The 24,881-nt window shown below is 39.8% G+C and overlaps 1 protein-coding gene across 1 annotated transcript; it reads right to left on the minus strand.

The window, feature by feature from the left end:
• Window positions 1-1,369: 1,369 nt before the first annotated feature.
• Window positions 1,370-23,286, minus strand: LOC139461752 (uncharacterized). Its single transcript, XM_071243212.1, has 7 exons — window positions 23,235-23,286; window positions 17,826-17,855; window positions 16,277-16,462; window positions 8,106-8,298; window positions 4,089-4,519; window positions 3,115-3,481; window positions 1,370-1,829 (listed from the first exon to the last, which is right to left on the minus strand). Exons 1-7 carry the CDS (start codon window positions 23,284-23,286, stop codon window positions 1,370-1,372), a joined length of 1,719 nt encoding a protein of 572 aa, XP_071099313.1.
• Window positions 23,287-24,881: the final 1,595 nt, after the last annotated feature.

Below are 24,881 nucleotides of genomic sequence, written 5' to 3' on the forward strand. Positions count from 1 at the left end.
CAGCAACGGTACCAGACCACCACGTAGTGGAAGACCAAGGGTCACCACCCGACGTCATGATCGTCAGATTGTGCGACAGCATCTTCCAGATCGCTTTGTCACTGCTGTGGAAACTGCTCGCCAGACCATGGGGACACACCAGCGACACATCAGTGCGGACACCGTGCGTCGACGATTGACGAGCAGACACCTCCGATGTCACAGGCCACACCGAGGACCCATTCTGACACAAAGTCATCGCCGGGACCGTCTTCAGTGGGCAACACAGCACCAGCATTGACGCCACCAGCAGTGGAGAAGAGTCCTTTTCCCAAACGAGAGCCGTTACTGTATCTCAACAGCAGATGGCAGGGATAGAGTCTGGCGACGCCGTGGGGAACGTTATTCGGATGCTTGTGTTGTTGAGAGAGACTCGTGGGGTGGTCCGAGTATCATGGTGTGGGGTGGAATTGGTCGTGCACAGAGGGTCGGCCCTGTGGTCTTCCAGAACATCGGTCCAGGGAGAGTCAATGGTGTCACAGCAGCTCGGTACATTGATCAAGTCTTGAGACCACACGCCATACCTCATTTGGCACGTCGCTGCAACCACGAGTTTCAGCATGATAACACCCGTGCCCACACTGCGAGAGCAACAAGAGACTTCCTCCAGCAGAATGGCATCAGAACTTTGCAGTGGCCTGCCCTCAGTCCCGATTTAAATCCCATTGAGGACCTGTGGGACGAGATTCAAAGGCGGCTGAATGACGTCCGACCAAGGCCGACAGCTGCAGCTGAACTGCGTCAGGCGTTCCTCAGAGTGTGGGCGCAAGTGCCTATGGCCTTCATCAATCGCCTCATCCATTCCATGTATCGACGTTGCACGGCAGTCATCAATGCACATGGCGAAATGAGAAATGTGGTTGGGTGATAGTTGTTTGCCTTCCCCGTCAGCACTATATCAGCTATTTCAGCTATTTCAGGGAGATTGCAAATAATATGATCTTGTTGACAGCCTGAGAGACGATCCTTTTCATTTTGGCAAAATGACACAATCACACAGACAAATTGTAACCACACTTTTCCAAATTGTGTGGTATCTTACCTGAAGGTTATAACTGGAGAGGCCTTCTGACTCACACCTTCCGGCAGATCATGAGAACAAAGCTCACGGCTCATTTTATTCTATCTACTTTTGAGTTATTTCGTGCTGTATGGTCTCTGTTCATGAGTCATCATTACCAATTTAAATTTTAAAGAATATGACTTCATAAAAACAATAAAACTTGTTATTTCAGAAATGATACATAAAATCATATTGCCATGGTATTGTTTCGCTTTACTTCGTGAAATAATGGTTTATTTCAAACAAACACGTATAATCAAAGGATTACTATTGATATAGATGTGTTTCCTTTTCGCATTGTCGTTGAATTCTATAATATCGTTTTAAGATACTTCTGTCAGAGTCCTTGTTCAGAGTATATAACGACACACCGTTCGCATCAAAGGTCACAGTTTCGCCCCTTCGCTCAATGAAATAAGATAGCTCACAAGGCGGCGTCGATAGTGCTTGACCATACTTTCCCTTTGTGACATGCCAATAAAACATTCTATCCATCGTCTTGATGATCATTTCGCTGCCATCGGGTGATATGTCCCCAGAGACGGGCCCATCACTCAATGAGGTAAAGTTGAATTCCCCAACAATAACAGTGAATGAAAGACTTCCACTTGTTTCAATTTTATGCAGCCTTGCGACGCGCGTATTCTCGACGAAGAGTCCGTATTCAATTAGAAATATGTCCCTGAAAGGGGACACCATTATTGTTCTAGACTCTGGTGAATCTGTTCTGCAATAGAGATAATGGTCTCTGTTATAAGTCATACATCGAACGAACAACATGATGTGTCAAATGGTATTTTATAAGGGCATCCTTTTACATTCGTTCTTAGTAAGACTCCTACCATAACATGTTGTTCACAATACGATATGAATATATTGTTTATAACACTACTCAAGTTAACATGGTACCTGATTGATAGTTTAACAGATAATATAATATGTTCGTCAGTTTAGCTAAAGTTTGAACTATTTTCTATCTGGTATGTGAAACCGGATGAAAGTGGCTTTGTCCTGAACGGGTTCTTAACAATTTGTTTGTGGGTAAACGCCACACTCAGCATTCGTCTCAGCTGTATGATGGCGGTCTGTAAATAGTCGTGTGTGGACCATACATTCCAGTGATTGACATCACAAGCATCGATATACGCAATTGGGATACGATTAAGTACATCAGCCAAGCCACCGATCCTGTGACTCGCCTCTTACAAGGTCAAGGACGGAAGTGAGGGACGTTATTCTTCTTATCAAACTGCATACATTCAGCATTCAAGATAAGCGAACAATCTTATTTTTGTCATTTATATATCCAGTTTTTTTCCAAATCAACGGATACCTGAATAAGTTCCAGCTGTTTGTCATGAACTTAAAAGTTGGCCAGTTGTATTGTCCATATCGCGACCGTATACATAGTTTTATCCCCCTTTTTATTGTTTTAAATGAAGTATAGCTTTTAAACCGATGTGGTTATAAATCTCGTTGAAGAGCGACATAACTACGTCTTTACCCGAACGCTGTTTAATGAAGTTCGGCAGTCGAACATCATTCCAAAGGGTCATTTTCTTGGCCCAAAGTATAGATATTTGGCTGGTAACCCCTAAATGGTCTTAAGTTTAAAGTCTTGAGTAAATGTAATTATTTAACATAAAACTTAAAATCTTAATTAGACATCAATTAATCTTTTAAATATTGAATACAAAATGTAATGATTATTTTGATAAAAAAAAGTATTTTCATTTCATAATTGTTGAGAAAACTTCACTGAAGTATAAATTACGAGAAAAGTGGAATTTATAAACAAAACAATTTTAGGCAAATTGGAAAATATATTATTTTGTAACGACTCATTCAATCCCAAACGAGCAAGGGGGTCAACCTTTTTGTTTTTTCATTTTTGAAATCGCTTGAATCATAAGTAATTGTAATTTCTTTTAGAGAATTCTAATTTATGCATAGGATCTGTCCTTCACGTGAAATAGTAAACTGGACACCTTTCAATACTGTAAATAACTCACATATATGTCACAACATCTGCAGAGGGCACATCATATGTATTAATGGAGAGAGGGTCTGCAGGCTCGGGCACCTTGATGTATTGGTGTGCCCCATCTCCGTCATTCTGTATGTAGATACAGTAGTCAGCAGACCCGGAGTCACAGGGTCCCACGGCCATATCCTCCCAGTCATCGTTGGTTACGCCACTCAGGCGAAGTATTCCGACGTTCAAGCCGTTTTTTGAGTCAATGATGTAAACGGTGGTGTCGTCGTAACTGTCAACAACATACAGTAATCCTGGGAACCTTCTACTTGCAGCCATGGCTCCTGATGCCAGATATAAGTCTGAAACATCCCCAATTACCTGTCCATAGGTAAATATTTGATCTGTAAAAGAAAGTTGTAGTTCTTATAAAAATAGATAAGGATGACATTTCTGACCTCTTTCATGCTTTTGATACTTACATAAGTGTCGTTGACTTTAATAAATGTTTGCCTCATGTGTTTTTCCTTTAACCAAGAGTGAGTGAATGAGTGAGTTGGGTTTAACGCCGCTTTTAACAGTATTCCAGTTATATCACGGCGTGTCAGCTTAATGAGGGAGGAAAGCCCGAAGCGATGCAGGTCTCAGACGTTTACCACTTCGGTGAAACCCACGAACACGGGTATGGTGCTGACAAACCTAGAAACATAATCGGGGCGAACCGGGATTCGAACCCACAATCATAGGATTCTGGCGTGCCCAAGGGATGCAATTCTGTACAGCGAATTGCGGCGCCTCAGACGACTGGGCCACCCGTACCCCCTCTCCCCCAAAGAAAGAGGATGAATGCACCTTAGTATATACACTTCACCACAAACATTGTCATGGTAGAGATGTTTTTCAGCTTGTTTTACATATTCTACATACACTACATTGACACCATTTCTATTGTAGGATAAAGTGTTATTTCAAAATATATCATGTGTGATAACATGGACCAAAAACTCTAGCCTTTAGCCTTTTGATTCCTTGCACTGAACTGCAGACGGGCAGGTTGTAACTCCTCCGAAATAAAAAAGCCAGATCCATCAGCCGCCCACGTGATGCTTGTTCCATCATAGTCAGGTTTTGAAGGTAGTATTATCTGTTCTTTCAGGAGAGAATTCCTAAAATCACCATCTTCAATCAGAAAGTAGTAAATGTTGTCGTCCATCTGAACAAGAAGTTCGCATCCATCCTTTGATAAATCTGCGGCATTAGGTCCAGTACCACGACTTGTAAGATCTAGTGCCACAACTGCCTCGGCAATGCGACTGTCACTTCCGTCATCAGGTATCCTGAACAGTTTTACACGTAAACCATCGGTTACATCGTTGAATAGATATACATCTCCTTGTGGGGTTACAAATATAGCATCGGAGTTATCAGATTCACCCACAAATCTGAAAAAGAAAGGTTAGTGTTACGCTCATGATAGTGTTTGGGTGTGAATAGCAATGTGTAGATTCAATATTAAAGGGTTTGCCTCATGGAGATAATCAGTAAGAGGCCAACGTGATATGACTGGATTATTGCTGACCCCATCATTAACAACATTCACACAGGTTGCTTTCCTGTAAACAGTGGAATAGCATTGTGGTTGAAGTATTTGAACATTTAAAAGCCACAAAAGCCTTTCCATAATCATAATCTTCTATGGGCAGACTATTATGAACACGTGTTTATGAATTGCCATGGAATAGTGATGAAACCAGGTGTTTGCGAAAAGCTGAGCGTGTCCTGCCCTTCAGGTGGCACCCATCACAAATACATGCAAAGACAAATCAATTATTCACCTAAAAACCCAACAACCCAGGGAACGTATGGGGCAAATCAAAATTGGTTATTGCATCGGACATCCTCATATTTATCATAAAACCTTTCAGAGGCTTTACTAAGGCCTTGAACGTTGTAACCCTGATCAAACATCTATTGAGCAAGAAACGTATGACGCTCTTTGAATTCGTCGTAGAAAGAGCATGTTCGATTGTACCTCAAAAGTTGTGAAATGTAGACACCAATAGCTGAAGCTGCTGAAGTACTGATCGACAAAAAGGTAACGTTAAGTGTTGGAAATTTGAAGTCATTCCTCTTGTCATACAGTCCAGTATAAAGTGATGCTGATTGTGTTCAATGCGAGACACAATCAAAAACCAACTTATATCAGCGAGCTTCTTGAAGAGTACGTTCCTGGGAGATCTCTCAGATCAAGCTGCCAGTCCCTACTCTCTGTGCCTAGTGTTAGAACGGCGACTTTTGGAGGTCGGAGTTTCGCCAAAGTTGCGCCTGAGCTATGGAATAGACTGCCATTGGATATCAGGAACATTGACAGTCCTACTTTGTTCCGATCAAGACTCAAAACCTTGTCACCAAATCTTTCTTGGAGTATTGAGGCTTTGTGTTTTCCTAGCTGTGTAATGTATCTTTTTGTGTAGACTCAAATGAAACGCTTTTGAGCAGTTCTTCGAACTGGATACCAGCGCTATATAAATCTGTAGTTATTATTATTATTATTATTATTATTATTATTATTATTGTTGTTGAGAGTGTTTTGTCACTCTGAATGCATAGATCTAAATATGATACAGACGAGGCGGTCTCACTGGCCTCCTTTTTCCAGTTCAGGTGGGTAAGGGAATTGGCTATTTGATTATTATTGGACATATATCAGATCATCGATATACCTGAAGCTAAAGTTAAACTTCTTGTCCAAATGATCTTGTTTTGACTTTGCCAATCCGAGCAGGAATTTCGATGCATAATAAAAAACAGATCCACAAGAAGGGGAGCACAACTGGAGCCCATGGGGATGCCTCCTTCTTGCCTAAATGTCTTACACTCAAATTGTACGTAGATGTTATCAATTACACAGATACTGTTCAATGTATATATTATGAGTTTTCAACATTCTGTAATACAAAAAAAATGTTCGATAATATCAACGAAAATGGCCATGATAGCAGATAAATATCTTTTAACCTCTGAGGATAAAAAAAATGATCAATACACTTTCAGTTTTGACAGATTGTTCATACCAAATATTTCCAAAGTTACTTTTGAATAGCATTTTTTTCACATCAGTTACCCAGGTGTTCTTTCTATTCGTATCATATAACATCATCATATTGTAACATTCTCTCTCAGGGTATCTCGATAAATTCATTTTAAGGAGTTTCAGTCAATACATTTTAACCACTAGCTGTGAATATATAAATAGAGGAAATATTCGCCATAAACCATTGCGCTACACGTGTAGGTGTTTACGCCAAGAAACATTTTACATATATACAAATGAACCTTTTCCATATCATTGAATTGTTTTAAACACCGAAAAAGTAAGGAAAGTAAAGTAAAAATTGGGTTAATAGTAAGATATATTTCAACGTCCCGTCCAAGATTATTGCACTTATATAGGGAGTTTATAGACATCATAGGCATGACGCCACAAATACTACTGATGTGCGTCGCCTAGGACTACAATGTAAGTATAAGTTTTCATTACACCCGAAGAGCCGTTGAACGGTGGAAGATCTTGTGTACATAAAGGAGTTTTGACAGGCACGAATATCTGGACTCTGTTTTTGTGAATATCTAATACTTATACACATGATGAAATCACATATATTATATATAATGTATATATACTGAACCACAAAAGAAACGTCATCCCAAGTAACATTGCATGAAAAGTTGTCATGTAAATACCTTGGTATTTTTTGTCTAAGTTTCTAAAATGTAACTCCACCTTGTCCGGAAAAATGAAATTTGATGATAAACAAACAAAGCAGACAATAAAACCGATCGCCCAAACGCTTCACGACAACGGCCATGGTAACCCGATGCACGTGAGTTTGAAATGCACATGCGTTCCCCCATGTCTTGCTCTATAAAAAGTCCACCCAGATCGGATAACATTCATTCGTTACCACATGCCAAGATTGACAAGAAATCGGCGACACCAAGCCCTTGGACGATTGCACGTTGGGCATACCGCCCAGCAAGTAGCCAATGAATTCCAAGTCGACGTAAGGACCATATACAGGCTCCAGCATCGGTACCAGACCAACAGAACACCAACAAGGATCACCACCCGACGTCATGATCGTCAGATTGTGCGACAGCATCTTCAAGATCGCTTTGTTACCAGAACATCGGTCCAGGGAGAGGCAATGGTGTCACAGCAGCTCGGTACATTGATCAAGTCTTGAGACCACACGCCATACCTCATTTGGCACGTCGCCGCAACCACGAGTTTCAGCATGATAACACCCGTGCTCACACTGCGAGAGCAACAAGAGACGTCCTCCAGCAGAATGACACCAGAATCATACAGTGGCCTGTCCTCAGTCCCTATTTAAATCCCACTGAGCACCTGTGGGACGAGATTCAAAGGCGGCTGAATGACGTCCGACCAAGGCCGACAACTGCAGCTGAACTGCTGTCAGGCGTTCCTCAGAGTGTGGGCTCAAGTGCCTATGGCCTTCATCAACCGCCGGGGCGGTCGGGTAGCCTAGTGGTAAAGCGTTCGCTCGTTACGCCAAATACCCGAGGCCCATGTCTGGTGTCCCCTGCCGTAATATTGCAGGAATATCGCTAAATGCGGCGTAAAATCATACTCACTCACTCATCAACCGCCTCATCCATTCCATGTATCGACGTTGCACAGTAGTCATCAAAGCACATGGCGGACACACGAGATACTGACTTGTGATGCAATTTTCTCAGAGACTAGAGATGTGTTTCACTTTAAGAACATTTGACACTATAATTTGAACCTTGATGATCAGTTTTGCCAAGTTTAATCTTTTTAATATGTCTCAAAGTATGTGTTTGGACAAATGAGGTTTCTCATATATCTATCCATGGTGACGTTTCTTTTGCGGTTTGGTATATATCTATATCTATCTATCTATCTATCTATTTTCGACAGATGTGATATCGATACATCGATACTTCGAGTATTGACCCTCATCGAACTTTTAGACTAACTCATAGGCGTATTGATCAACTGTTGAAGTTGTAGTCTGTTTCCTGGGGTCGGTTGGTTCCTCTATGATGTACACACGTTCGGTTCCGCTACGATCTACTATGTAGAGACAGGACTTGCTGGAGTCACCTGGGCACACACCACCCGCCATGTCCTCCCAGTCTCTATTCCTGGCATCCGTAATGGTGACGGAGCCTTTGAAAAGAAAATATATGAACAGGTATTTTAATTGGCACATTTTCAAATCACCAATTTTCAATTAAACCAACTTAATACGTTTCCTACGTAAAAGTATACCTGAAATAAATATCGATATGGCATTGAATATTTCTTTACGGACCAATGAATGGCACATTAATAATAGTTTCAAAACTAAATACAGTCACTGCAGTTACCGGAAAAGGATGTTTTCTCATGATAACTTGAGTGATTGTTTAACGACACATTATATGATATTCAAACGCCCTGTAAATAATTGGCTCAGTCAAGCGAGTGACCGAATGCATGGGCGTACATTCACATCGTCGGATACGTTGAGGTGAGGTGAAATGGGGTTTAACGTCGCGTCCAAGATTATTGCACTTATATAGCGACGTGAATACACGTGTATGTGTGTATGTGGCTGCTTGTACTAGGCCGGACTGATGCCGATTTATAGTGCTAGCTCACTGAGATACCATGCCGCAGTTTAACATGAATACCCCACTCAGACACAGTATACTGACTCCGAGACGACCAGTCCTTGTTTTAGCCCGTTAATGCCGAGCGCCAGACAGGGTAACAGCAAGTACCATCTTTTAACGTCTTTTGATATGACGCGGTCGGGGTTCGAACCCCGGACCTTCCGCTCTCCGGGCGGACGCTCTACCATTAGACCACGGAGGCGGTCTTCGGACACGTTGAAAGCAATCTGCAACTTAACTAACTGCAAAATCGTAGCTATGTACTGTTCCGACTTTACAGTCTGCCATTGTAATACAAAGCTACCAGTCCCTCCTGAATGAACGTTCTCATCAGGTCTGAATCTGATATTGCACTGTGGTGGTAGAATCGGTTTTTTATCATCCAAAACTTGCTCACACAGGAGATATCGCTTGGTTGAGATTCTCCAGCTCCTTTTGTAACCATCTATTTCAGTTGAATATGTATATCAATGATCAGTGACGTTTTCTCACGGTCGCTGTATACTTCAATTAACAGTAACAGAGGCAAACAATAATTAATTTACTTTTTTAATAAGTGAAATAATATAACCAACCTCCATAAAGTAAGAAATTACCTGAATTTTGTAAAGTCTATGATGAGGAGAGCGGAAACTCTTTACAAATGATAAAGTCAGTAACTTGTTGAATGTCACAAAGGATAAAGGTAAAAGTCATTAGATATAAGATGCCCACAAAAGTATGCAATTTCTCAAAATCCAATCGTATCATATAACTTCTTCAGAATTGGGTTTTACTGTGAAAACGGTCAAGATCTCTATTCAGGTTAATATAAAGCATTAATGTGGACATTCAGCAACATCTGCAGATGGTGCGTATTTGAAATTCAGGAATAAACGTATTGAGAGGCAAACTTATGCATGACGTCATGGGTAAAAAATATTCAGGCCACAATCTTTGTTATTTTGCAATGAAGCAATTAGCCGTTCGACATTTGATGAAAGGCAGAACAAGGGTAGGGAATGCTTACAACGACACGAAATCCGAACGAAGTCGGTGTGGAGAAAGTAATATTATTTAAATGTTTTTAAAAAAATATTTTTAATCTTTTCTATTATTTATTTATCCCATTTTCCATCATATTGTAATTTCAATATCATTCATAGAGTGTGCATGGATTTATTGTGACATTATTGGCATGTTTGTAGCATGGACAGATCAGACATCATAGTTATACAGATTTTCTGAATAATACATCTAGAGAAGACCATGTTATTTCATAATATCATATCCAAGTATTTCTTTTTGAATTAGTAAAAAGATTAGTTTTACTTTTATCAAAACCAGGTTGCCACCCTTATGATGTTAGGTATCGGTTCGATGAATCCCCATTGTAGTATCTGATCAACAAACACAGTCTTTCCACAATGACTTTGCCTCACCTAACCAACATTAGAAGGTGTGGAAAACTTGAATGGTATAGCATTGTATAACATATCTGTTGAGGAGGAGGAAGATGGTGGGGAGGGGGAAATTTCTGGTTGCACGTATTGTTTCAATCTGGATTTCGACATGTAACAGCCATCAGGGCTTCGTCCGGTATAGAATGTTCATGTACCACAAAATTATTCGTTGAAATTATTGGACAAACATTTTCTTGTCGAATATTGTGTAAAGCAACAATCACTATGGTGTTTAGTGTACAGAAGTGTCTTAGCAAATCTTCTATGGAGCAAATCTCCATGTTTAAAAAGTCTGAACTGGTCGAATTGGCCAAACATTACAGACTTGACCTCAAATCACCTATGCTCAAGGCCGATGTCAAGAAAAGTTTGGTTGATGATTCTTTGACTTTGGTTAAGAAAACCAGGATGTTTTGGCGTTGAAGAAATTAGAATATGAGAGAGAACTTCAGCTTAAAGAATTGGAAACTGAAAAAGATAACATATGACTGGAAGCTGGGAAAGAAAAAGAGGAGAGAGAATTTTGGATTAAGCAATTGCGAATTGAAGCTGAAAAAGTAATTAAGCTGAAACAAATTGATCCACATAATAATCTCTCCCTCAGAACCTCAACATGTAATAGATCATCTGTCCAAGCAGAATAGACTCGTTCCACCCTTCTCAAACAGTGATCTTGAAACGTTTTTCGTACATTTTGAAATTGCCTGAGGGTAAGTGGATTTAGAGGTAAAGCTCGGGAAGTTTATTCTGTCTTACCTCTTGATAGTTCTGTTTATCAGGTTGTTAAGGTTAAATTGTGAAGGCTTATGAATTGGTTTTTGAAGCTTTGGGTCCGCTAACATAAGATATGGTTCTACTTTTGATGAGTTTACTAGGGAGATGGAAACTTTGTTTGATAGGTGACATACTTCTGAGGAGGTCAATGGTGATAGTTTGAGGCAGTTGGTGTGACCAGAAAGTGGATCAGTGACTGCTACTTTGGCTGATGATTATTCAGGGTCAGTTTTAGGCAGTCAAGGTTTTCAGGCAGGAATTCTCAGGGTTACAAATCGGGAAAGGGTAAGCAAATGTGGGGTTACAATGCCTACCATATTTAATGGACGGAAGCTGTAAGCAGTCATACATGCCAGCCGTTGCACTCCAAATGCAAGTGATAGGGTAGATTGCATATAAATGAAAAATACTAACGTGGCACATATATATATATATATATTTGGAAGTGATATACATATGGCAAATAAAGCTGGAGCGAGCTCAGTAAGCCAGGCCGAATTTTTATTAGTACCCTCGGTTAACGGGAAAATTTGGAGAGAGGCACGCCCTCACACTAGAAGCAGAGACATAAAATACCAACAAACTCAGTGATTGCTGGTGAAGACTGGCATACCACTCATTGAAAATTAATGATGGACACTTTAATGAAGGCAGTCGTCACAAAACAGGAGATCGACCCACATTAGTTGAGGTCTGTGTTAGTGACTTGCAGTGATGGATAGACAATGTAGGAAACCGGTCCCAATCACTAGAACAAAATGAACCCAAGTTAGAGAAAACTTGACTATGTCCCAGGACATGACGTAAGACATTCGAGGGTCCGAGCCTGCTTTGTTCATAACCACACAAAAAACACACCAAGGACTGTCAAAAGACAACTAATCCAGGTGGATAAAGACTGTCTTAAGCCACATAGAATAAGAGCTGCATCCACAAGCAAGGCACATTCAGAGTCCCTATAAAGACTATCCTTTACACTGTAGGATGAAGCAGTGAGTGAGTATTTGGGAAGTTGTACAGCAAACCTATCTTAGATGATGGGATTGTTAGCAAAGCTCTTTTTGAGTCTTGTTCATAAATTAGCTGGAATTTAGTATATGTAGTAAATGTTCATAAAATCTTTTATACACAACAATTGTTCCATAGTGAATTTAAGAAATATGATTCCTGCTCTAATATCTCATGGTATTCGGATAGTACTATTAGGGAGGTGGAATTTAAACATTAAACGAGATGTACCTGTAAGGTGAAGTTTGATGTAGATTCTACCGACCTATGAAGTACTGAGGGATTACGTGCCCACCTCCCCCAACCCATGTGTTAAGGAATCATATTTCTACGTTAAAAACTGATGATACAGGGCATGCGCACATCTCACGTAATTCCTCAGTACTGATCTTCGGAAGCTGTCTGATCAGCTCCCAGAAACCCGGCATCACCCTAGGCGATTTAAATGGGAATGACCCTTCATGGAGAAGTGCAACTACCAACAGTAAGGGAAAAGTCATTGAAGATTTTATTTCTGATAATAATGTATGTGTATTTAACGGCGATTCAATCATCTATTTACATCCTGCCACTGAAACCTATTCTGCCCTTGATCTGCCCCTACACATTCAGTTTACAATGAAGTTTCTGGGTCTGTACACGACGATTTTTGTGGTAGTGATCACTTCCCTACTATCCTTAAAAACCTGACAATGTAAAACCTGACGATGACCCACCTTCATCGCTGTGGAATTTTACGACAATTTCAGAAATGTACCAGATCCCATCCAATTGTTTTCGAGTCAACTAATTAATATAGATGACCAAACAATTCCTAAGGCCTCTAAAAATCCTCATATTCGTAAACCATGGTTTAATAATGAATGCAAACAAATAGGAAAAGGTAGAACGAAAGCAGAAATTTTTATTCTGCAAACATCCTAAGATTATAACTGAATTATGTTAAAAGTACAAGTGCCAGCGCATTCCATGCTTATAAACAAAACAAGTGCCAATCTTGGAGGAACTATGTCTCCAAAATTAATTCACGCACACCCATGTCCTAGGTGTGGAACGCAGTTGAAATAATATAAGGCAAAGGTTCACAATCGTCTGTACACCATCTTTAAGATGATGATAAATTAAGAACTGTTAAAACTGACAAGGCAAATAAACTTGGCGAAACTCTTGTCTAAAATTCTTCAGCATCCTGAGTGTCTGAGATATCAGATACAACAAGAACAGAAAAAAGTTTATTTTGATTCTAATAATGGTGAAGATTTCAATGAAGTACTTTTATTGCATGAGCTACATATTACTCCTGGCCATGTTCGTGATACTGCAGCAGAGGATGATAATATCTAGTATTAGTTATTGAAGCATTTGCCTGAATAATTTCTGGCGACATTTTTAGATATTTTGACCAAGTATGGACTTCAGGAAAGTTTCCTCCTTCGTGGCATAATGCCATTGTAGTCCCTATACCAAAACCTGTTTGGGATCATACAGATCCCTAAATTTACTGTCCTATCTCTTTAACCAGTTGTGTTTGCCAAACCATGGAACAAATGATAAATAATAGATTACTTTGGAAACCAATAATTTTATTACAAATATTCAAAGCAAAAGTAGTATTGACCATTTGCTACGATTTGAATCCTTTGTCAAAAATGCTATCGTAAGTAACAACACGTAATATGAATTTTCAAGCATACTGCCTGGAAGGGTGTAATTGTAAAGGTTTTACATGATGTTGGTTTGAGAGGTCGTTTAGTTTTAACAGACAGGCAATTTCATGCCCGTGTGGGTTCCACCTTGCCTGATCATTATAACCAGGGTCAGGTTGTCCAACAAGGCAGTATTTTTTTCTGTCACTTTATTTATTTTACAAATAAATACTCTTTTAAAGGTTTTAGTTATTCAGTTGATGGTTCACTTTTTCGTGGATGATTTAAATATTTCTTGATGTTAAAAAATGCATATAATAGAGAGGTGGACCCAGAACTATTAATGAATGACACCCCTGGGGACTTATCTTCGATAGCAATGTAACCTTTTAACTGCAATTTAAATAACTTAAAGCTAAATGCCTGAATGCTTTTCATTTGTTGAAAGTCGTTTCAAATTCAAAATGAGGAGGGGAGCTGAAGACCTTCTTGCACTTGTACAGGTAACCGGCCTGCTGTAAACATTATTCCACCTACATCGTCTATGGTGGAGCTTGTAATAGTATTTTTTTCAAAAACTAGATACTGTCCATCATCTCGGGCTGAGGCTTTGCTTAAGCGTTGGAGCTTTCAGAACATCTCCTATTAATAATCTGTATGTGGAGTCCCTTAAACAACACTGTCTAAAATTGTCCGAACAATATATTACAAAACTATTTTCAAATCAATCAAATTCAACTTTTGACTGTGTTTCGGCAGCAAATCTAGGCAGGTTATTCTCTAACGTTGACTATTTATATTTAACCCTCATAGTGAAGAACACTAACAATAAAAATCAATCTCTTATTCCACCTCTTGGAATAAGAATACAATCATATATTTCTGCTGCTAAAATATATCTGGTCCCATCTCAGCTTTTGTCTTCACCACCAGGACAGGTAGTAAAACCAGAGGTAGACCTAGCCTTAACTAAATTATAGAAACAAGTCAACTAATTTATCAACACGAATGTAATCAATTAAGACCCTTATACAGTACCTACAAATTTATATTTACAGATGGATCAAAGAATGGTGACGCTGTTGCTAGCGGCACTGCCATACTGTCCAGGACTATATCACAACGACTCTGCTGCCACAGGCATGTTAATCTATTATCAATCAAAGTATACATGATGATTTTGTGTCTATTTAAAATTGGCTAGCATAACGTTCATCCACAAAGTGATGGCATACATCTTGCTGGGGAATCATGCAAGAAATCACACTAGAATCTAGATACAGTAACTCCCTCACCACTGCTTACATTAAATAAAACCAAATTCCTGACAACTAATCATTGTCCAAATACAAAGTAATGAGCTTCCACTGAATCTGAACAGAAACATTGTATAAAACACTGTCATATAACACTATGATCATCAAGTTTACGGACAAATACCCAATGGACGAAGGAATGAAGTTGAGCCTTATGTTTGTCGTTTGGGATAGTTGGGTACAAAGTGGAAAAATAAAATGTTTTGACTTAATTGAAAATGGTTCTTTTCTGACATTACAAAAGTTGGATTTTGAGAATCCACATGACATTAATTCCACTTGTCTGAAATACATTTGTGAATAAAAAGTCCTTACTTGATTGTAATAAGGATTATGGTTATCTTGTTTAAAGATGATAGTACTGGTGCGTGTTTTTTTGTGGTAGATTTCTATCTCAGTTAACAAGCGAATATGTAATCATATTGAATTAGATACATCGTGCTTCTGATTTCAACAAAAAGACATGTAGAAATCAAGGTTTAGTGTGAAGCGTCTGCCCGGAGAGGGTTCCAAAATCCGTCAAAAGAGAGGACTTGTTGCTCCGCTGGCGCTCGGCATTAAGGAGCTAAAACAAGGACTGGTTGGCTTGAAGTCAGTATACTTTGTCCGAGTGGGATACACATGTTAAACTGCCGCATGGTATCTAAGTGAGCGAGCACTGTGAAATTGGCAGTCCGGACTAGTACAAGCAGCCACAGACACACACGTGCATGCACGTCGCTATATAGGTGCAATAATCTTGGACGCGACGTTAAACCCAATTTCACCTCACCTCACCTCATTAAGGGGCTAAAACAAGGACTGGTTGGCTTGGAGTCAGTATACTCTGTCCGAGTGGGATACTCATGTTAAACTGCCGCATGGTATCTAAGTGAGCGAGCACTGTGAAATTGGCATCAGTCCGGACTAGTACAAGCAGCCCCTCCAACATCCACACACCCACACGCGATATAGAAGTGCGATGCATATGCAAAGAGAATTTAGACAAAACAACCTCAAGGCACAACTACATGAAAGTTTGTACAGCTGTAAATGTGCGAACATGTCATAATATAAAAGCGGTGGCGGTTGATTTTAGTTAACGACCTTTTAATATGATTTGGCGGCCTGGGATGTTTGTTAGAGACCTACATAGTCTCTATCGTTCGATGATTTAGGACGAAGACGGATAATGTTGTAATTGGATACAGCATAGCCAGCATGATCAGCGACCTATTATTTTAACTTTATAAAACCCGAGACCAAATTGTTTTGTGCAAAACTCCAGAATATCAAATGATCTATCCCTTAGTAGAAATACTTACCAACAATATCAGCAGTAGAGGTGTCGACACAGAAGACTACCGGTTCATTGGATCCATCGTCGTCAGACACAAAGTAGAGAATACCCTCGTGTATTGCGCTGGAAGCAATTCCGGCGGGGCTTATGTCCCCAAAAGGAGCATTTGTTATAAGGCCAACTTGCTTGGGCAGATCAAATCCAAAGACGCCTGAAATAAACTGAGAAACTAGAAAACATATTAAGACATAATCCCCAACAAGAAGACTTATTTCAATAACTAAAGAGCTGCTTCACTTTGTAAGGAAGACATGCCACGGACTATGTTTGGTAAAGCATATGTATGTTCTGTTTCATGAACTAGGGTTTGTAATGGCCACTCTAATCCTGACCTAATAGGCCATTCATTGTGACCGTGACCTTTATGGTACTTTCTGAAAAGTCCGGACCTCGGTTTATATTGGTCTGATGTTTTAGGTCCCAGGTTCTTGCTGATCTGCAATGATCGTGTCTGTTACTGGCAAACCAGTTTGTAATGGAGCTAATGTATAATACCAAGTGCGTTTTTCAAAGCCGGGGGTGGGGTATGTGTGTGTGTGTGTGTGGGGGGGGGGGGGGGGGGGGGGTCGTCTAAGGCACCTAGTCGTCTAAGGCACCGTGATTGGCTGTGCAAAATTGGGCACGCCAGAAACCTATAATTGTGGGTTCGACTCCCGGTTCGCCCCGATTATGTTTCTAGGTTTTTCAGCACCATACCCGTGCTCGTAGATTTCACCGAAGTGGTAAACGTCTGAGACCTGCATCACTTCGGACTTTCCTCCCTCATTAAGCTGACACGCCGCGATATAACTGGAATACTGTTAAAAGCGGCGTTTAACCCAACTCACTCACTCACTCAATGCCCAGGTTTCGAACAATGATGCGATATCTAATTATTTTAAAATGTGAAAACCTCACGCTGTCGCTGGACACAGCAGGGTTATCTCCCCTAATTTTCCACAGCTCTTTCCCTCAACATGAATTCTCCCAGTGGTGAGACACACATGACGTCACTCTGCAACGATGACGATAACTGAATCTGCCTGGTTAGCAGAATTTGTAACAATAACCCCAATTGATGTTGATCTTATGCTATTGATCAAGGGGCGGTAGCCTAGTGGTTAAAGCGGGTACTATGTGTGAAGCCCATTTCTGGTGTCCCCGCCATGATATTGCTGGAATATTGATCAAACGTAATATTTAATTAATGCTGTATCCATTTCACCGAATCGCACGTTTTATTCAAGTGTGTAACTGGGAAAAGGATATTCTTCAAGACAAATACTGACATGCAATGAAAAGTTCGAAGCATTTTTTAATCCACCTTGACTCCCATTAACAACGTTGTGTTGCAACTAATTGCATTCCCATTAATTTTACATTGTGATGAATGACGAATTAATGTGCATGTAAGCCAAGGTACTCTCTGAATCGACGTGTGGTTAGTTCAAGTATATTATTCCTTTTCAATTGTTCTGGAGAATAAGTTGTTCCCGAAATCAAATTAACATTACAAATGTTGTGGACATAGTTACCTTTATAACTCCTCCGGTACAAGTTGGTACCTAGAAATAAAGAACATATACATTCATGTATACAGTTACAGTTTGAAAAGGGTTGTCACATAGCGCAAAGAAGAAGCTCCTTAAGATCCATAGGTATATCTGTCAATCGAGTTTACAGGCGAGCAAGCACTGATGTCGTGATGCAATCTCATTAAAATCAGATTTAGTTTTCGCTAGCGCTAAACAAAGATCCGAGGACATCCATTACGGGTCACGTCAGAACGACCTTTCGCGAATTTTGACTGACCATTGAACTGACTGACAAGAACTATTCTTCGAAACATATTTTGACGTATTCTCGACTAAAAATTTAAAGCTGATAAGAAGAACATTCTGGAATGGCTTATAAATGGCCTAGATTGTATGGATATAATCATTAAACCTGTAACTGTCGTTCGGAATACCCCGTGTTAAATATTTCGTGGTTGCATGATTAGAAAACACATTCCGACTGTCACTTTCATGATCTGGTAAGCGACGCTCTGATTGGTGAGATGAAAGGTCGTTCTGACGTGACCCGTAATCAGATCTTTGTTTAGCGATAGCGAGAACTAAGATATGACTTTAATGAGATTGGTCGTTACATACCCATTCCTGTTCAATGTCTATACAATTAGAAAGTTCAAAGATTAACAGAAATACTACATGTTGTAATCTGCTTACTTTTATAAATATTTGTTTAATATATTTTAAAGCAACAACATTTTTTTAGGTACAGGAAAGTCCGACTTTGGAAAGAACACTGAGAAGTAGTGGATTGGTTAATGTTTGACGTCGCATCAGCAATATCTCAGCCACATAGCTACAGATATAAGCAAAGTCCTTCGAATGAGCGAAATCCAGCATCCATATAAGGCTCCCGAGTTATAATCATGATAATATAGTGCACAAAGCAAAAATATGTGCCAGAACTGGACGTATGTGATCAATAGTCTAATATGTCAACAACGACAGCCACCATTATGTTTGCAATCGAAGTTACATGGCGAAGATAAAATACAAACATGTTTTATAGCCATTATCATTCACAGAAGGTTGTGAAATTTGATTAAACAAAATATGTTACATCCTTTATCTTCACAGTGACTGTTTCTCGGCGGCGGTATCTTTGACCATTATATCATATCTCCATTATATTTTGATATATATCCTGTAATAATTCTCTATTACAACTTGGTTCAAGTTTCGATTTGAATGATATAATACTAACTATGTCAAATTACTGGACCCATGAAGATCCGGGGAAGAATAGGTCTTCTGCAACCCATGCTTGCCGTAAAAGGCGACTAACGGGATCGGGTGGTCAGGCTCGCTGACCTGGTTGATACATGTCATCGTATCCCAATTGCGTGGATCGATGCTCATGATATCAATCACTGGATTGTCTGGACCAGACTCGATTATTTACAGACTCCTACTTTATATGACAATATTCATATGTCGTGTCATATTGCGTGAATATATGTACCGAAATTAACGCGATAATGACTGGACACGAATTATTTAACATGTTTCAATTTTCAGAGAGAAGACTTCGGACAGAATTGCGTGAATTTCTTACAGTACAAGAGTGATTATCACGTCTTTATTTACTAATGCAAGATTTTTGGCGGTGATAAAATCAATCAATAAACGATGTAAACGAATCATGTGTTGCATGGTATATCAAATATTTTAGTTTAGGGAAACTGCACCAAATGTCAAACGCTGAAGGCTGTAAAAAGGTGAAAGCTGCGACAAATAGCATTGACATAATGAAAGGCTTAACACACAAAAAGACCTACTCTCCTCGTATTTGAGTTGTTTCCAGAGAAGATCAATAGCCCGAAATGAAGCAACAAATTTAATTTCCCTTTAATCTTTATATAAACACCTGCACCAAACAGCCATGTCAAACAATATTAAATGACAAAACATGAGGGAAACAGCTCTCTGATAAAAATTAACCCATCGCTTAAATAAACGCCTAAGCAAAAGATCTTCTGTAACAAATACACGCACGATGACTCAAGGAGAGGCTGTCTGAACAACCACTGCATCGCCTTTATGTTTATGCAGTGTGTTGAGAAGTTCAGCAACCCTGAAGAATCCTTCGCTTGGATGAAGTCGGCTGGCCTAAAATGTCACTTTTCACTCGAAACCGTCAATATGTGAATTTGCATCAAAATGTAAATTTGAAATGTAGATTATGTACGAATTTAATGACAATGTCCAACACATTGTAAGTGAATGCCACACAGTATCTTAAGCGATAGGATCGAGTGCTCGATCGTTTTATCACCGTCTTCGCCATGGTACGACCCAGAATATGTGGAGGGCGTCATGGAAAATGATAAATACAAAATTCTTTACAGCTTCAGGCTTAGCAAAGCCAACAAATCTAATCTTGTTCTTTTTGATTAATCCAATGAAATAATTTATATCAATGAATTTTCTTTCCCTTTTGACACTAATGTGATTGATAAAATTCAGGAACAACATGGCAAATATGCGGAACTCGCTTTCAAAATGTCACGCTTGCATCCCAAGTACCCACTTGTCCGACTCCTCATTGTTCTCCCAGAAACACAGCCCTTCTGACAATCTGGGTAATGCAGAAGGCTTCAGTATTGGGGAGTCTTCACATTCTCCGAGACATTTCTGGGTGGGTTTGACTAGACAGCGCTGAGCTGATGGTCGGCCGAACCAGCCTGACTGTGCCAGGACCACCCTCTTTGTCGCATTTGTATTTTAATCTGTACATAATAATACATTCCTTAATGGCTAGCAAAGCACACTAGTTTACACGCGGACTTGCAGAGCATACCAAGTTTCGAAAATCAATATCGACCGGTATATTACTCATGTTAAGGAAACGAAACACGGACTTCTACATGTACATTTAGTTCCTTGCGGCATATACGTCCCTGTCAATATACTCCATGTTTGGAAACACGGGTGGCCGCGATTCGCTGTACACAGTTGCGTCCATTCGGCACGCCAGAAACCTATGATTGTGGGTTCGAATCTAGGTTCGCCCCGATTATGTTTCTAGGTTTGTCAGCACCATACCCGTGCTCGTGGGTTTCACCGAAGTGGTAATCGTCTGAGACCTGCATCACTTCGGACTTTCCTCCCACATTAAGCTAACACGCCGCGATATAACTGGAATACTGTTAAAAGCGGCGTTAAACCCAACTCACTCACCCACTATTTCATATTTGGAACCGCTGTCATCGCGAAACTTTTAACTAAATTATTGAAATAAATCAATGCTGCAAGCGTCTCTATTTCCAAGTAGAATGCTTATACCCATGAAATAATGCACCTATAAATCATTCGACCCTACCTCTATCGTCAAATTGGTTGTTGCTGTGGCTTATACGTAAAAATGTAAGAAGATTAAGTCTTGCTAAACCTTTTTGCGCTATTTTCCCCTTAATAGTGAACGAATGTGAAAGTTTGCACGAATCATACCTTCCATAGTGTCTATCAATGTTGTTACAAGTAAATACCTGGCTTGTCTGGTCCAGACTCGATTATTTACAGACCACCGTCATATAGCTGTAATATTGCTGAGTGCGGCGTTAAACAACAAATAATACAATACAATACAAAATAAAGTTAGCCTTTCTCTCTTAGTGGAATCCGTTTCGGCGGATAATCGAGACAGGTTACCTAACGAAATGTAAAAAAAAAGATCGTAAGTCGAATCCAAAATGGCGGCCCCCAAAAGACATACATGTATTTGAACAATTTAAGAGATAGCCTTGGTGTTCTGATATAATTTGCAGAGTGGGAGGGTGTACTTTGACTTGTACTTTCAGAGGAGAAGAGTTAGGAAGACATGTACCCTAAAAAACACAAAATAAACTTATATGGTTGCAAAAGGATACGACCTATGACCTTAATCAAAGAACTGAAATACTGGCAGTTACTGGCTTAAGAGCTGAGAAGCAGTCGGGTAAACTGTAAATGAAATTTAATTTTGAATTATCCGTCCTTAGTTTCGAGACCTATGAGTCGTTTGTGAAGATTATGCTTTTCGGGTATCCTCAAGTTCCACGAATCACATGTTGAAATACACTCTTCAAAAAAAGAAACGCATAGTTAAAACATTAGGATATTTATTAAGCGGGTGTAAAAGTATCTACACAGAATATGCATGAACACAATCAAATGAAATTAGACACAACTGTCGTCATTGTCAGAATTAATTCAGTTCAGTCATTGCACATGTGTGTCCACAAGGGGCGTCATGGTCAGTACCTGGTCACACCACCTCTTGCAGCCGTCACTGCTCGACACCTCCTTGGCACAGATTACGCAAGTCTTCGGATTTTTTCGTGGGGAATTCTTCGCCATTCCTCCTGTAAGGCGTTGGCGAGTTGTGCCAGTGTGTGTGGAGCAGCTCCCTTTGGCGGTCCAAAGTTGGGAGGAGGTGAGGACGCAGAATTTGGTCGATGTATCGGTTTGCTGTAAGATTGCCCTGGACAACCACTAACTGTGATCTACCCGTGTAGGATATGGCTCCCCACACTATGACACTACCTCCACCAAAACGGTCCACCTGTCGAACGCAGTTCGGCGCAAAACGTTCACGTCGACGTCGGTATACACGTTGTCTTCCATCCCGTCGTTGAAGAAGAAAACGTGGTCAGTGTCTCTACTCTTGTTTCCAACACTTTGCACGTTGGTGAAAATTGGTCTGCATTGTGCTGAAAACTTTTTCTGTAAGCAATTTCCGTGCATCCTTTGCATTTTTGCTGATAAACGTTTACAAAAAATATTTTGAGATGTGTTTGCGCGCAATGCACAACAAACATGACATGATTAACGGGAATCAAACATAAGAATTGTCTTTATGACGATTGCTGGGGAAAGAAATCTAATTGGAATTCTCAAAACACCTATGCGTTTCTTTTTTTGAAGAGTGTATTTCTAGCTAAATCATGGATCACTTAATCAAGTCATGCGAACACAGGGACATGGATCAGTACAAGAAAAAGAACTGTCTTATGAATTACCATAATATCAGACAATAAGCACTTCTTGGATAAAAATGACAAATATGCTTTTGTCACTCACGCCGTTTTCCGACCTCGACCCCGCCCTAAGGATGACTAGTACCAAGTTCCTTTGGCATACAATAAATATTTCTACAGTTTTGCCTCAAACAAACTATTTTAAAACGCAGAGGAAGACCATGGCCCTTGACAGACATGTAAATGTGTCAAAAACATTTCCAAGTGCTGATAAATAGAAATTCATGATATCATTGCGCAGAAATGTCAAGCACCGCGTGGATATATAAACGGAGATGTTTTGGTGTCAAAATCTGACATATCCTTAAAGCATTCCCCATTCGTATGGGGCTGATTAAGAACTAAAAATACTCACCCTGGATTCCAGTCACCAGAGCCAAAAACAATACTAAACGAAACTCTCTCATCCTGACGGTTTCACAACCTGCTCGCAAGTAGATGGTAATTGCCTACCTATCTGCTTTATTTGTCATTTGGCCACGCCTTCTTATCATGAAGGCCACAACACACGGCACATTTGTTCTTCGGATTTCGTACCTATTTAAGTCGTCCCTGGGGCGTCCTATGTTTTTCAAATAATGTCAATGGTTGAGTGACTTACTACGTTTCTATTGGTAAACGCAAATGCTTCAAAATTGATGGGACGCAAATGATTAAATTACTTCTTTCATGTTTTTTTTGTTTTGTTCAACGCAACAGAAGCATGCAAACTGAAAAAAAGCATAACGTCTACTTGACACCAGTGTGTTTGCAACGTAGTAATGTATGTGAGTGAGTGCGTATGGTGCGTAGGCCGCTTTTAGCAATATTCCAGCAATATCACGGCGGAGGACACCAGAAATGGGCTTCACACATTGTACCCATGTCGGGAATCGAACCCGGGTCTTCGGCGTGACGAGCGAACGCTTTAACCACTAGGCTACCCGACCGCCCAGTAATGTATGTATGTGCCTGTTAGTGGTAACATGTCGTGGTCAGAAAATCCTTGTTTTAATATTTAAGAAGATTTCGAAGTTTCAACTTGGTATTGCCTGAAGGAGTTTAGTAGATCTACTCAGGCGTTCATCGGTCAATCATGTCCACACATGGACCAATTAAAAACGCTTCATACATATCCATGTTTGTTCGAAATTGTAAATGGTGAACTCTCCTACTTATTGTTTTCATAAAGTTTAGAATTAACCAGCATTGCTTAGAATTGTTTAGAATTTAACCAGGTACGATGTTTAAACAACACCCACATGATGTTTATATTTAGTGTGGTAGCCAGCAATTCTTAGAACTAAATTTCAGGCCTGTGTACATCAATGACAACAGAAAACTTGTACAGATTTACCGTAATCGACATGATTTATGATTCATATGTATCAATGGTTATGGTTTTATTAGGAAAAATATTGTAAAAAGTAATCGGCACCCTAAATTTAAGACCTTCAGTAAATGTTTATATTCAATATCGTACCCCTGCAATATTCCACTGAGTCAAATGAACCGGTTTGATATGGCGGACTGAAACAAAATGTGAGAAGTCAAATACATTGTTTATAATTACAAGAGATGATAGATCATGTATCAAAGCGAAGTACTTCCTCCTGAGCCTAACGTCATCTGATATGTCGATACGTCCTACTAATGGGGTACAATGGGCCACACACCGAACTGTTTTGCTGCAACATTCACGCATGTCCCATTCACGTATGTCCCAGGTACCAATAGTCTGCAATTAATAAGAAATCAGGCAACAATAACCAATTGCCTTCAGTTCACATTGATAATGTTACGTCATTTGTATCATGACATGTATCGCATGTGTACAAACGTGTAAATGCCGTGTTGAGAACAACCATTCCTATATTGCAATTTCACAGAAAAGACCGATACAAAAATCACGTCAAAGCATCATTTTGAATTGTTAATAAATTTTTGTAAGTCGCCTTGCCGTATGTTTTAAGAAGGTGTACCATAATATGGAGCAGATAAAAAAAATATCTACATGTACCTC

The sequence above is a fragment of the Haliotis cracherodii genome, unplaced genomic scaffold (assembly GCF_022045235.1).
Source record: "Haliotis cracherodii isolate W230 unplaced genomic scaffold, xgHalCrac1.p SCAF_1, whole genome shotgun sequence".
NCBI lineage: Eukaryota > Metazoa > Mollusca > Gastropoda > Lepetellida > Haliotidae > Haliotis > Haliotis cracherodii.

Coding starts and splice junctions, on each gene's coding strand:
- LOC139461752 (XM_071243212.1), bottom strand. CDS start 23,286: ATGAGAGAGTTTCGTTTAGTATTGTTTTTGGCTCTGGTGACTGGAATC. Junction 4,520..8,105: donor GTTGATCAATACGCCTATGA/GTTAGTCTAAAA, acceptor TTTCTTTTTCAG/ATTTGTGGGTGAATCTGATA. Junction 3,482..4,088: donor AAGGAATCAAAAGGCTAAAG/GCTAGAGTTTTT, acceptor TTTCTTTTACAG/ATCAAATATTTACCTATGGA.